General features: G+C 34.4%; 1 protein-coding gene across 4 annotated transcripts in view; it reads left to right on the top strand.

Annotated features, from left to right (window-relative positions):
- Nucleotides 1–13673, top strand: part of LOC136029896 (ceramide synthase 6-like) — a 131570-nt gene that overhangs the window by 8553 nt on the left and 109344 nt on the right. For 2 of the 4 annotated variants that reach the window (XM_065708386.1, XM_065708382.1), the window contains exon 2: nucleotides 8400–8603. The exons of 1 other annotated variant lie outside the window; for it this stretch is intronic. In XM_065708386.1, coding sequence (XP_065564458.1) covers nucleotides 8410–8603 — 194 coding nt within the window. In that variant the 5' untranslated portion in view covers nucleotides 8400–8409. Of the gene's footprint in view, nucleotides 1–8353; nucleotides 8604–13673 lie in introns of all 4 variants that reach the window. One more of the 4 variants, XM_065708387.1, reaches the window with a different exon arrangement.

Below are 13673 nucleotides of genomic sequence, written 5' to 3'. Positions count from 1 at the left end.
CTTTTAAATCAATTTATTGATACTTAGAATTTTGCTAGAGCTCATACCATCTGAGCTCTTGGCTCTTCCGACCTCGTTACAAGTGCCATATGAGCTCTTAGCTCTTGTTGAGTTTGAATGTCAATTGTTTCAAATGTGAAATGCCTTGTGAAGAATCTACTACTATATGAAAGAGTTCGGCTTCAGTTACTTCTGCAAAGACTGAAGAGAGGTTAGTCTGGTATATCCGACGGGACCGTTTGCGTTGGGTGATTAAGTAGGGCTTAAAAAAAAAACTCACCTACCATTCCATTTGTTCTTCCGCATCTTTTGCATCTGTCACTTAGTATTAGATAAGTGGTTTTAGCCCTGTTTTAGTGGAAAGTGATATTGTATTTACAAAAATGTATATCAAATAGCAAAATACTTTGTTTTATGTCACAAATTTGCCAAATCTGTCCTTTTCATGTCCCAAGTTTCTAAAATGTGTCCTTTTTTTGCCCTATTATGTCATTGTGTCCTTACACATACGAATATGTCCTGAGAACATAAAATATGTTCAGTTGGCAATCCTGTGACTGATGAGCCAAAAGTGTTGCTATACAGCAAGAGAGAGGTGATATCGAACTCTCAGCTGCCATTCTTGGGAGACATCTGACAGTTTATAAGTGACCACTCATTTCTTGAATGGATTTAACATTACTTTCTGTGAGCTGGCAGTGCGGTGACGGAGTGCACCTGGCACTTTGACGATAAATCGTATCAGTCGAGTTTTCTTAAGAAAAATTATGTAAATGTTATTTAAAAAAAATGTATTATAGCCCACTTGTATCTGGTACGGGTAACTTCATTTAGTTAACCTACCGGTGCGGAGGGGGGGGTGTAGTTACCCTTCCCCCTCCAGGCCAGTCCGCCACTGCGTATTAGTAGTTTTGTAACAAAGTCTTGGTACGTTCATGGATATTTTTTTTTTCCACCTTGAAAATTCACCATTTAATACAAATCAAAGACAAAATAATGTTCAGAACTCAAACGTAAGTGTTAAAGAGTAACCAACTAGTGAGAAACATTTTGGTTATATATAGATGATATGTTATGCATAATGATGATTATTTTTGCCCGCCAACCAAGCGAAATTGCACGACACAAGGGAACGAATTCCTTACTATAAATAGTGCTTGTGACTTTTGGTTTACAACTTTTTAGAAACTACATATACATAATGTTGATCTAATGGCAAACGGGCGTGTTTCATTTTTCTTAAACAGTTAAGCCCATTCTTTGAAAAAAAAATACACCTAATAAGTTACGTCAAAATCAATTGCAAATAAATGGGTAACGGTTTGGAATTGAGTTATGCTGTTTGGACAGGACAAAGGTGTCACTTGGAGCATTCAGAAGTAGTCGTAACCCAAATTGTAGTACTTTTGAGTTACGCCTCTTTTTCATGCGAGCGAAGATATATGCAAGTCCATACGTTCTCTAATTTATTTCTAAGCATGATCACTGATAATGAACACATAGAGAGAAGAGATCCGTCAGCACCAGCTGTCCTACCTCTGTACACAATTGAAATATCAAAAACTGAGCTTGTAAAGATCTCAAACGAATCGAACTAGTAGATTTCTTAGAGTGAGAACTAAATAAAAAAAAAAAACTAGTTTTTTTCAACTGAAAGTAAGGAGCGACATTAAGACTTAAAACAAACAGAAATTACTCCGTATATGAAATGGGTTGTCCCCTCCGCAATCCCTCGCTCTTTACGCTAAAGTTTTTAATTGTTTTAAAAAGTAGAATTGTGGCAAACAGTGAAACTTTAGCGTAAAGAGCGAGGGATTGCGGAGGGTCTTTCCTCCAAGGAAAGATCCTCCCACATAGCCCCCTCCCCTCAACCCCACCCCCAAACCAAAAAAAACTGAAAACGTCTGTACGATTCCCAATAACCATTACTGTATGTAAACACTGGTCAAAGTTAGCTTGCAGCCCCTCCCCCAGGGACTGTGGGGGAGTAAGTCATCCCCAAAGACATAGTCATTATGGTTTTCGACTATGCGGAACAAAATGGTTATCTCAAAATTTTGATCCGTTGACTTTGGGAAAAAAATGAGCGTGGGAGGGGGCCTAGATGCCCTCCAATTTTTTGGTCACTTAAAAAGGGCATTAGAACTTTTCATTTCCGTTATTGTGAGCCCTCTTGTGACATTTTAGGACCACTTGGTCGATACGATGACCTCTGGGAAAAAGAAAAAACAAATAAACACGCACCCGTGATCTGTCTTCTGGCAAAAAATACGAAATTCCACATTTTTGTAGATAGGAGCTTGAAATTATTGCTATAGGGTTCTCTGATACGCTGAATGCGATTGTGCTCGTTAAGATTCTATGACTTATAGGGGATGTTTCCGCCTATTTTCCAAAACAAGGCAAATTTTCTCAGGTTCGTAACTTTTTTTGACAAAGACTAAATTTGATGAAACTTATATATTTAAAATCAGCATGGAAATTCGATTCTTTTGATGTATCTTTTAGCATCAGAATTCTGTTTTTTAGAGTTTCGTTTACTATTGAGCCGGGTCGCTCCTTACTACAGTTCGTTACCACGAACTGTTTGAACAAAAGTTTAACGGTCAAGTATGGTGATTGATAAATGAATCATGCTTACTTACCTGGCTTACAGGCTACAGAGTCAATACTAAGTAGTTGTGACTATACAATATTGTTCAGCCTCATACTTCTTTGTAAAATCACTACACTATAGTTTCCCCGAGTTGCTCGTTGGACAAATCATAGGAGTGCTTCTTGACCACAGTAGAGGTAATATACAGTAGCGAAAAGTCTTATACTATTCACTTAAGATTTTTAACACTGCTTTCGCTCACGCGCAGTGACAAATGCTTCTGATGGAAAATCAAGTAGCAATTGAAATTGTGGCTCTGACGATTTGGGAAACTTCCCAAATTACGCGCTATGAAATGTGTGTAATATTTGGAGAAACATTTCGCTTCTGTATATTTACCTCTACTGTGTTCTTGACAGTGTTGCCGATTAAGACGGCACGGTTTTGAAATTGCCGATGTTTAACGTTTATCAATTAGTTTTCTTGAAAGTTTTATGCGATTGAGACAAAGTATCATTTGTGCGTGTGTATACAGTCACATTGTAACGGAACGGCTTATAATATTAAAAGGATACTTCCGTAATAGCCAGTACACAATCGAGAAGTCTGCTGAATGCAAGATCTCAGAAAACCGATTTTATAACCACAGAGACAAATGACTGGTGACAGAATGCATTGGACTTGTAAATTTTGGGCTATATACTTGCAAATTAGGGGGGGGGGTCACTTTACCCCTCCCCTCTAATGTGCAAATATATAACCTAGATTATATTGTTATATGAACTAAAGTATTATATTTTTAATCGTATTGGTATATTTCATTAGGACTAACCTAACTTCATTTCTCGAGTGTGTACTGGCGAATACGAGAGAGATTAAAAGCCTAAGAGAGATTAAAAGCCTAAGACTAAGGACCTGTCATGCATGCAGTCTTTTAAGCCATAGAACCAAGAAAAGGGTAGACATAGTAACTGATGCTCTCAGGATGTGTTTGATGTCTTAGATTAATTTCTACAAGTTCCATTCACCTAACTCAACTACTTTTTAAGATAGCAAGAAGCCCCTAAAATAACATTTTACCATTTGGTAAAATTGCTGGGAATATTTTTCTAAATTTAAGAAATAAGATTTACATATCTTTAAAACTTTAGTGAAGACTCAAAACACCTATCTTTTGAAGGCTTTGGGGCTAAAAAAAAAAAAAATTCAGGCAGACATAGTTACTGATCCTCTCAGGATGCATTTGGGGTCCTGGATTCATTTCTAAAAGTTTCATTCACCTAACTTAACTACTTTCCAAGTAGCAAGAACTCCCTAAACTAAAATTTTACCATTTGGTAAAATTCCTGGGAATATTTTTCTAAATTTAAGATATAAGATTTACATATCTTTGAAACTTTCTAAATTGGGATTTAATGAAGGCTTAAAACACCAATCTTTTGAAGGCTTTGGGACTCAAAAAGAATTTAAGGCAGACATAGTTACTGATCCTCTCAGGATGTATTTGGGGTCCCGGATTCATTTCTAAAAGTTTCAATCACCTAACTCAGCTGTTTTTCAAGATAGCAAGACCTCCCTAAACTAAAATTTTACCATTTGGTAAAATTCCTGGGAATATTTTTCTAGATTTAAGAAATAAGGTTTACATATCTTTAAAACTTTCTAAATTAGGATTTAGTGAAGGCTCAAAACATCTATCTTTTGAAGGCTCTGGGGCTAAAAAAATAATTTCAGGCAAACACAGTTACTGATCCTCTCAGGATGTATTTGGGGTACTGGATCCATTTCTAAAAGTTTCATTCACCTAACTCAGCTACTTTCCAAGATAGCAAGAATTTCCTAGACTAAAACTTTACCATTTGGTAAAATTCCTGGGAATATTTTTCTAAATTTAAGAAATAAGATTTACATATCTTTAAAACTTTCTAAATTAGGATTTAGTGAAGGCTCAAAACATCTATCTTTTGAAGGCTCTGGGGCTAAAAAAATAATTTCAGGCAAACACAGTTACTGATCCTCTCAGGATGTATTTGGGGTACGGGATCCATTTCTAAAAGTTTCATTCACCTAACTCACCTACTTTCCAAGATAGCAATAATTTCCTAGACTAAAACTTTACCATTTGGTAAAATTTCTGGGAATATTTTTCTAAATTTAAGAAATAAGATTTACATATCTTTAAAACTTTCTAAATTAGGATTTAGTGAAGGCTCAAAACATCTATCTTTTGAAGGCTCTGGGGCTAAAAAAATAATTTCAGGCAAACACAGTTACTGATCCTCTCAGGATGTATTTGGGGTACTGGATCCATTTCTAAAAGTTTCATTCACCTAACTCACCTACTTTCCAAGATAGCAAGAATTTCCTAGACTAAAACTTTACCATTTGGTAAAATTCCTGGGAATATTTTTCTAAATTTAAGAAATAAGATTTACATATCTTTAAAACTTTCTAAATTAGGATTTAGTGAAGGCTCAAAACATCTATCTTTTGAAGGCTCTGGGGTTAAAAAAATAATTTCAGGCAAACACAGTTACTGATCCTCTCAGGATGTATTTGGGGTACTGGATCCATTTCTAAAAGTTTCATTCACCTAACTCAGCTACTTTCCAAGATAGCAAGAATTTCCTAGACTAAAACTTTACCATTTGGTAAAATTCCTGGGAATATTTTTCTAAATTTAAGAAATAAGATTTACATATCTTTAAAACTTTCTAAATTAGGATTTAGTGAAGGCTCAAAACACCTATCTTTTGAAGGCTTTGGGACTAAAAAACATTTCAGGCTGATATAGTTACTGATCCTCTCAGGATGTATTTGGGGTCCTGGATCCATTTCTAAAAGTTTCATTCACCTAACTCAGCTACTTTCCAAGATAGCAAAAACTTCCTAAACTAAAATTTTACCATTTAATAAAATACCTGGGAATGTTTCCCTCAATTTAAGATCAAACATTTATCTTTTATTACTTTCTAAATTGGGGTTTAGTGAAGGCTCAAAACACTTTTCTTTTGAAGGCTCTGGGGCTCAAAAAAAATTTTTTTTGCCTTATGAGCAAAAAACTTTCAAGCTCCTTCTAGTTTAATCAGTTGTGATGCCTAGGTACTTCACTAGTTTTTTTTTAAGGGACGCAGGATAATCATGTATTTTGTTTAGAGCCAAAGCAGCTTCCTATTTCCTCTTTTTTTGTAAGAATATCTACTGCACTCTTTTCAGGCGCTAAACATCGTTTATGATTTTTCGACTAATTTTGGATTTCTATTTAACGTATGTTGTCTCAATTCAAATAGGATCCTTAAACAATTTCTTATTAGTAGGGACACGAGGTCATCTATGGTCACTGGATTTTTTATTTCTTCTCTTGTTTAGGGCAGGATAAACAAAGCAGAATTCAGGCCTACCAGCTTAGAGTCAACCAGCTGATTTAATTTGCCAAGATTTTTCAGGGCTAACCTAGTCCCTATTTCATGTGCTCTTGATTTTGACTTAAAATAATTTCTGAAAACAAAAGTATTCCTGTTAGTAATCACTTACAGAGTAATTTCTGCTTTAATCTTATAGCACTGTAGATTAATTTTATCAGTTTTTTTTAGAACTTTCAACTTTTTTAAGGAAGTTGCATGGTACTCTACTGTGTGGGGTGCTAGTATTTTGTAACCCCCTATCTCCTCATAAAAAAACCTATTGAAGATGCAATTTGTGAAGTTCTCCATGTTCCTTGAATAGTAGTTTTTACTCTTGGAACCTTTTCTTTGTCATGTTCCCTTTATTTGGTGTTAGGTATATGCATATTTAGTAAACTTGAATTTGAGAATTCTTAAGTCAGCGACGTTTACCATTGCCCAGCTAAAGGGCGCTTAAAAAACTGACATGGAACTTCATGCTGAGCAAACCACTAATCTAAAAAGACTACTTCAAGAGCTGGGATTAAGGTGTTTTCTTGTCCTTTCACTGCTACGTATCCCAGTGGCCTTTCTTGCGCCCAGAGCATAGTCTTGATAAGTTTCCCCCCTCTCTGTCTCCCAAAAATTTCTAGGCCAAATTTTAATAGAATTTTCATCTAGTAACAAAGTTTTCATTTATTAACAAAATTTGAAGATAAATATCACAAAAAACATTAGATCAATTAATTTCGGTCTATTTACTTTCATTTTCAGGGTATGGTGATTCCTTGAAAATAAATTTTCTCCTATGGGAAGAATGATAATTTTGGATTCAATTTGCTTATACTTACTGCCATCTGTGCTCTATACTGTATTTTAATAGTAAAAACAAAAATCAAAAAACACAAAATAATTATAACCGTCAGATTATTTATTTGATACTTAGCGTCCCTAATACCTCTGTGCCCAAGGAAAGTGACCTCTTCCCCCCCACCCCCTTTAACTGCCTCTGACGTCTCCCCGCCCTCTCGTGTTTTTTTAGCAAAATTTTTGTCCTTGACTTATCAGAAATTGTTTTCAATTGCCGAAATGCTATCTCAATTACGTTATGTTAGGTTTGGCTGTACTAGCAATTCCAGAAAGTATTAGAATTAATTCTATTGTTTAAGTAAAATATAAGTGGCTGCTACATTTTGTGTTATTTTACTTTCAAAAACTACTTTGCTAAGCTAGTTCGCAATCATCAATAAGAAAGTCATAACTGAAGAAATGGCTAACAACTTTAACATTCCTGAACGCATGGGGAAGATAGAAAGAAGAATCGCCCATACCTAATCAGAGAGCTAAATTGGTATGATGAAGGAGTAGTTATTACCCCCTCCACACCTAGTTAAAGCCCAACTTTCCGGTGAGACAGAATTAAATCTGTCCCAAAATTAAATTTGCTTCCTCCTTTAACATTTTCAAGCATAAAAAATTTATGATTATGACTAAATAATTTTTATGTTATATGTATTATTTTTTGTGCAATAAAAATTGCCTAACACTCAGTTTGGCTTAATTTTACCATCTACTGTATTTTGCTAGTTCGCCCAGTTAACGCTGTTTACTGGACAGGAAAAGCAAGTAAATATAGATTTGTGAGATCCACGTAAAATTGTAACCTTTTACTATAATGTGGCCATTCCGTAATTTTTCTCATTTGTCTATTAATTGAATATTTGCATTGTCGGCTGACGCGGTATAATATTTTCAATATGTAGCTTTTTCTTCCATTTCATATGTTCAGCCATATTACTACAGCTCCACCTACTTTTTTTATATATCTGCTGCAAGAAAAAGTCTTCAGTTGACCAAAATTTTATTTCTGCTCAAAATAATGTGATAAATAATCCTTCTGAAGAAGAAATGTCCCGGATGTGGATAAGAATTAAGACAATTTTCTTGTCAGAATATTATAATTCCCCAAGGGAAATTATCTGTTCAAAATGAACACAACTTGAACACGGTTCAAGGGTCTTTTAATATAACCAATATATACAAAATATTAGGTAACTCAAGGCTGAGAGTATAGCTCGAATGCAATTGAGCTACCTTTAAGCAACATTAAATATGCACACAAATTAAAAATAAATAGTTCTCTTAACCATTCTTGGCAGAAATAAATAGAAGACAAATCCCGTGCCTTACACAAGCTCCTATGGACAAAATGCGGAGTTTTGTAATTATTGCCAGAAGGACGATCCCAGATGTGTTTTTATTTATTTTTCTTTTTTTGTTTTACCCCGAAATTCTTCGGGGTATGAAGGTAAGAAATGTCTTGCTTATCTAATTATAGCACAGTGCAAAATGAATTCGTATTTTTATTTTCTAGTCACGCAAGAATAGTAGTTTGCTTAATGTTGGTCCATTTACTTTAGTCACATATCAATGGTTCAAGCTATTCAAGACGCATTCTGGGGGTTCTCTGAAAGATTTTGGACCCCTGTCATATGGCTGCCACCAAATGTAACGTGGAATGATCTTAAATCAACTGAAGCTGCTAGATATGGAACTACCAGTGACATCTATTTGCCGATTTTGTTTTCATTTGTCTTAATATTCATTAGGATTATTGTTGAAAGGTATTACCTTTTTTCTTTATTATCTATTATTATTATTATTATTATCTATTAGATTAAAATCTTTCTGAGTTAATAAAAACATCTTACCATTGCCCTTGGGTTTTACCTTGTATATTGACGAGTTGGGCTTTCCGATTTTTGACAAAATGTGTATTCAAACAGGCCGTGGTAACGAAAGGTAAGTAAGGAGTGATTCAGCTCTTTAGTAACCAAAACTCTAAGAAACAGAGTCTTTTTAGCAGTAGATACATCAAAAGGATCAAATTTAGATGCTTATTCAAAATATGTAAAACTCGTCAAATTTAATGGTACCCATCAGAAGTTACAAGCCTGGGAAAATTTACCATTTTTTTGAAAGGGGGGGGGGATATTCCAAAACATCAAATGCCTAATGAAAATCACACCATCAGATTCAGCATACCAGAAAACCCTACTATAGTGGTTTCAAACTCCTATGAACAAAGTGCGGAGTTCTGTAATTATTGCCAGAAGGACGATCCTGGATGCGTTTTTATTTATTTTGCTTTTTTTTTGTTTTCCTCAGGGGTGATAATATCGAACCAATGATCGTAGAAGATCGGGAGAGGGCTCATTTGATCGGAAATCAAAAGTTCTAGTGCCCTTTTTAAATAACCAAAAATATTGGAGGGCTGCTAGCCCCCCTCCCATGCCCATATTTTCCCCAAAGTCACCTGATCAAATTTTGAGATAGCCATTTTGTTCAGCGTAGTCAAAAAATCTTGTAACTATGTCTTTGAGGCTGACTTAACCCCCTCCCCCACAGTTTCCAGGGAGAGGGCTGCAAGTTATGAACTTTGCAAGTTTTTTCGCCTGAAAGTAAGGACCAACATTGAAAATGCGCAGAAATTATTATGTATATGAGGGGGTTGCCCCCTCGTCATTACCTAGCTCTTTATGTTAAAGTTTTTTTTAGTACTTTTAATAGAGCTTTTTCTTCTAATTAAATGGTCTCGTGATTCAGGAGTCATTTTTAAAGAATTGTAACGAAGTTTGAACTTTAGTGTAAAGAGCGAGGTATTGGCGACGGGGCGACCTCCCTCATACGTATTAATTTCTGGTCGTTTTAATTTCTGTTAGTTTTAATGTTGCTCCTTATTTTCAGTTGAAAAAACTGTTTATTTTTTTTTATTTAATCTCACAATCTGAATCAGTGTATGTAGCCCAGGCTAAACAAACAGTTTTTTAATTCAGGTTTATTTCTAGTAAATTTTAAGACTGAATATTTTATCTCTTATATACAAATACAAACAAAGAGATTTATATATATATATATATATATATATATATATATATATATATATATATATATATATATATATATATATATATATATATATACATATATATATATATATTTACATATATATATATATATTTATATATATATATAAATATATAAATATATATATATATATATATATATATATATATATATATATATATATATATATATATATATATATATATATGTATATATTATTGCACTGTATTACTGTGAAGACTCACTCTTTCTACACAAACAGAAATATTACTCACGGTTTTATCAATTTAAAGTTAATAAAAGGCCTGTAAACTCCGTTAGGTACGAATTTCCTTATTATGTAGTCCCCTGGAAGTTTTATTCGAAGAATTTTCCATTTTGTGATTATATGGATGAATATATACCAAGTGCCCCTTTTATTTGTATTTATTTAAAGAAAAAGCTTCTTCTACAAAAGAAATATTATAAAGAAAAATAAAGAGCTATATTAAACCAAAGAGGAGCAGAAATAAAGTCAAACAATTTTCTAAGGGTATAACTACAATAAAATTTGAGAAAAATTTGCACCTTACTGAATTAGCATCACTTTACTTTGCATTTACACATTTTGCACTCAAGAACATTATTCGCAATTTAATGAAAACAATCTTTTTTTTAGCTATGTATTTTTCTGTTTCCCATAAAATCAAAAAGGAAACAAAAAAATGGGTTTTATTAAACTAAAAAAAGTGAACATATTTAAAATGTCTTTTGTTTTCAGTATTAATTACGTTCTGGTCTATAGAAAGAATGGTTGGCGTTAGTCTTAATCCTCTTAATATCCCCTCGTTTTGAGTTTGACTCGATTATGTATTGTCTGTTCATTTTGGATTTCATTTATTTTTTAAAGGGGATTCAAGATTTAAGTTTTTTTTGATAATTATTTGACTTCATTTCTGCTCATATTTTATTTTAACGTTGTCTTTACTTTTCTTTGAAAAACTTCTTTCGTGGAAAAAGTTTTTCAAAATTAATTTCTCATTTTTAAAGAAAAGAGTATTTTAAATCTTTCTGATTTTTCTCAATAAGAACCCATATTTGGGCTTACTGTTTCCATGCTGGATAAAATGTTTCAATAACTTTCAATAATATATGCCCTTTTAAAATCTGGAAACAAATAGTACCTTTGATATAGTCTTACACCTTCTCAACTTAGCCTAAAAAATAAAACTTAAAACCCAATTCTCTTCTTTAGACATTGTATCTATGCTATTTTGACTACTTGGAACATATTCCCATTTACCAATGATAGTCCTTGTCAGCCAACAGTCCAGGGCCAAACAAAAAAGTGGGTCGTTTCCGAATAGGGTGGAAGGGTGTCTTAGGAAAATTTAAGTGGAAATGGGAAATTATTGGGAGGGTGTCAAGAGGGAGGCTTCACATAGATTGGCATGAAGGAGGAGCGTGTGCAGCTTTGTTGGCCTCATACAGCTTGGTGCTGCTATGTGTTGTTAGTAGCAATAGTATTAGCAAATGTTATTCTTCATGGATCACGTTTTTTCGAAGATTCTCAATATCTCGATATTGGGATATTGCGATATTGCGGGGATCGATCCTCGATATCGATATTGTGAAAAAATTATCGCCATAAATTTTTTGTCAGATATCTAGAGTAGGGTTTTTAGTATAGGTCAAAGTGTATTTGGCCTCATTTTAAAGTGTTTAAAGCTGTACATAGATTGGCATGAAGGAGCGTGTGTAGCTGTGTTGGCCTCACACAGCTTGATGCTGCTATGAGTTTTTAGTAGCAGTAGTATTAGCAAATGTTATTCCTCGTTAATCACGTTTTTCGAAGATCCTCGATATCAAATCGATATCTCGATAATGTGAAATTGCGATAATGTGAGGATTGATATCGATTCTCGACATCGATATTGTGAAAAACGGATCGCCATAAATTTTTGCCAGATATCTAGAGCAGGGTTTTTAGTGTAGGTCAAAGTGTATTTGGCCTCATTTTAAAGTGTTTAAGCTGTACATAGATCGGCATGAAGGAGCGTGTGTAGCTGTGTTGGCCTCACACAGCTTGATGCTGCTATGAGTTGTTAGTAGCAGTCGTATTAGCAAATGTTATTCCTCGTTAATCACGTTTTTTCGAAGATCCTCGATATCTCGATATTGGGATATTGCGATATTGCGGGGATCGATCCTCGATATCGATATTGTGAAAAAAGAATCGCCATAAATTTTTTGTCAGATATCTAGAGCAGGGTTTTTGGTGTAGGTCAAAGTGTATTTGGCCTCATTTTAAAGTGTTTAAGCTGTACATAGATCGGCATGAAGGAGTGTGTGTAGCTGTGATGGCCTCACACAGCTTGATGCTATTATGACTTGTTAGTAGCAGTAGTATTAGCAAATGATATTCCTCGTGAATCACGTTTTTTCGAAGATCCTCGATATCAATTCGATGTCTCGATATTGTGATATTGTGAGGATCAATATTGATCCTCGACATCGATATTGTGAAAAAAGGATCGCCATAAATTTTTTGTCAGATATCTAGAGCAGGGTTTTTAGTATAGGTCAAAGTGTATTTGGCCTCATTTTAAAGTGTTTAAAGCTGTACATAGATTGGCATGAAGGAGCGTGTATAGCTGTGTTGGCCTCACACAGCTTGATGCTGCTATGAGTTTTTAGTAGCAGTAGTATTAGCAAATGTTATTCCTCGTTAATCACGTTTTTCGAAGATCCTCGGTATCAAATCGATATTGTGATATTGCGATACTGTGAGGATCAGTATCGATCCTCGATATCGATATTGTGAAAAAAGGATCGCCATAAATTTTTGCCAGATATCTAGAGCAGGGTTTTTAGTGTAGGTCAAAGTGTATTTGGCCTCATTTTAAAGTGTTTAAGCTGTACATAGATCGGCATGAAGGAGCGTGTGTAGCTGTGTTGGCCTCACACAGCTTGATGTTGCTATGAGTTGTTAGTAGCAGTAGTATTAGCAAATGTTATTCCTCGTGAATCACGTTTTTTCGAAGATCTTCGATATCTCGATATTGTGATATTGTGAAGTTCGATATAGATCCTCGATATCGATATTGTGAAAAAACGATCGCCATAAATTTTATGTCAGACATCTAGAGCAGGGTTTGAGTGTAGGTTAAAGTGTATTTGGCCTCATTTTAAAGTGTTTAAGCTGTACTTCCGAAAAATTCGGATAATATTTTTTTCTTTCACATTGCATCTTTCACATTTACGCGCTGAACATTTAAATCCAGATGGGATCTACACCACACTTACGACGGTAAAATGTAGAGCTTCCGCTGTGAAATGTAACGCTTTGCTAGATTAGAACCAAGCTCTTTTCTTGCGTTGTGTTTTAGTGTAAACATCATGATTTCCCTAGGACATTGGGAGTTTTTTCCTAGGACACTAGCCCTTTCTAGTGCTTGGATGCTTGTCATCTTGTCGTTTTCTTTGTGATAATACCTGTTTTCCAATATTAATATTCTTTTTAGATTGATAAGCTCAGATTTTTGGATTTCTTTCTTAGGACACTGACCTTTCTTAGAGTTTGAGTGTTTGACACTCAATCTCTTTTATTGCGTTGTTTTTGAGTATAAACATCATGATTGTTGTTTTTAGAATAGGTATAATGTGTTTTGGAGGAAAGTTTGGCAAACTTTGTGCCAGAATAACCTGGATTCTATGATAAAAAGCTCCCTTCTTAAACCTCACCCATAATAATATAATATGATAAGATAGATCTATTACCAGCCAAAACTGTACAAAATACAATGGGT

This window comes from Artemia franciscana, chromosome 8, assembly GCF_032884065.1.
Source record: "Artemia franciscana chromosome 8, ASM3288406v1, whole genome shotgun sequence".
In the NCBI taxonomy this organism is placed as follows: domain Eukaryota; kingdom Metazoa; phylum Arthropoda; class Branchiopoda; order Anostraca; family Artemiidae; genus Artemia; species Artemia franciscana.
Note: the sequence above shows the minus strand (reverse complement) of the source record. Positions and strands in the feature narration are given on the sequence as shown.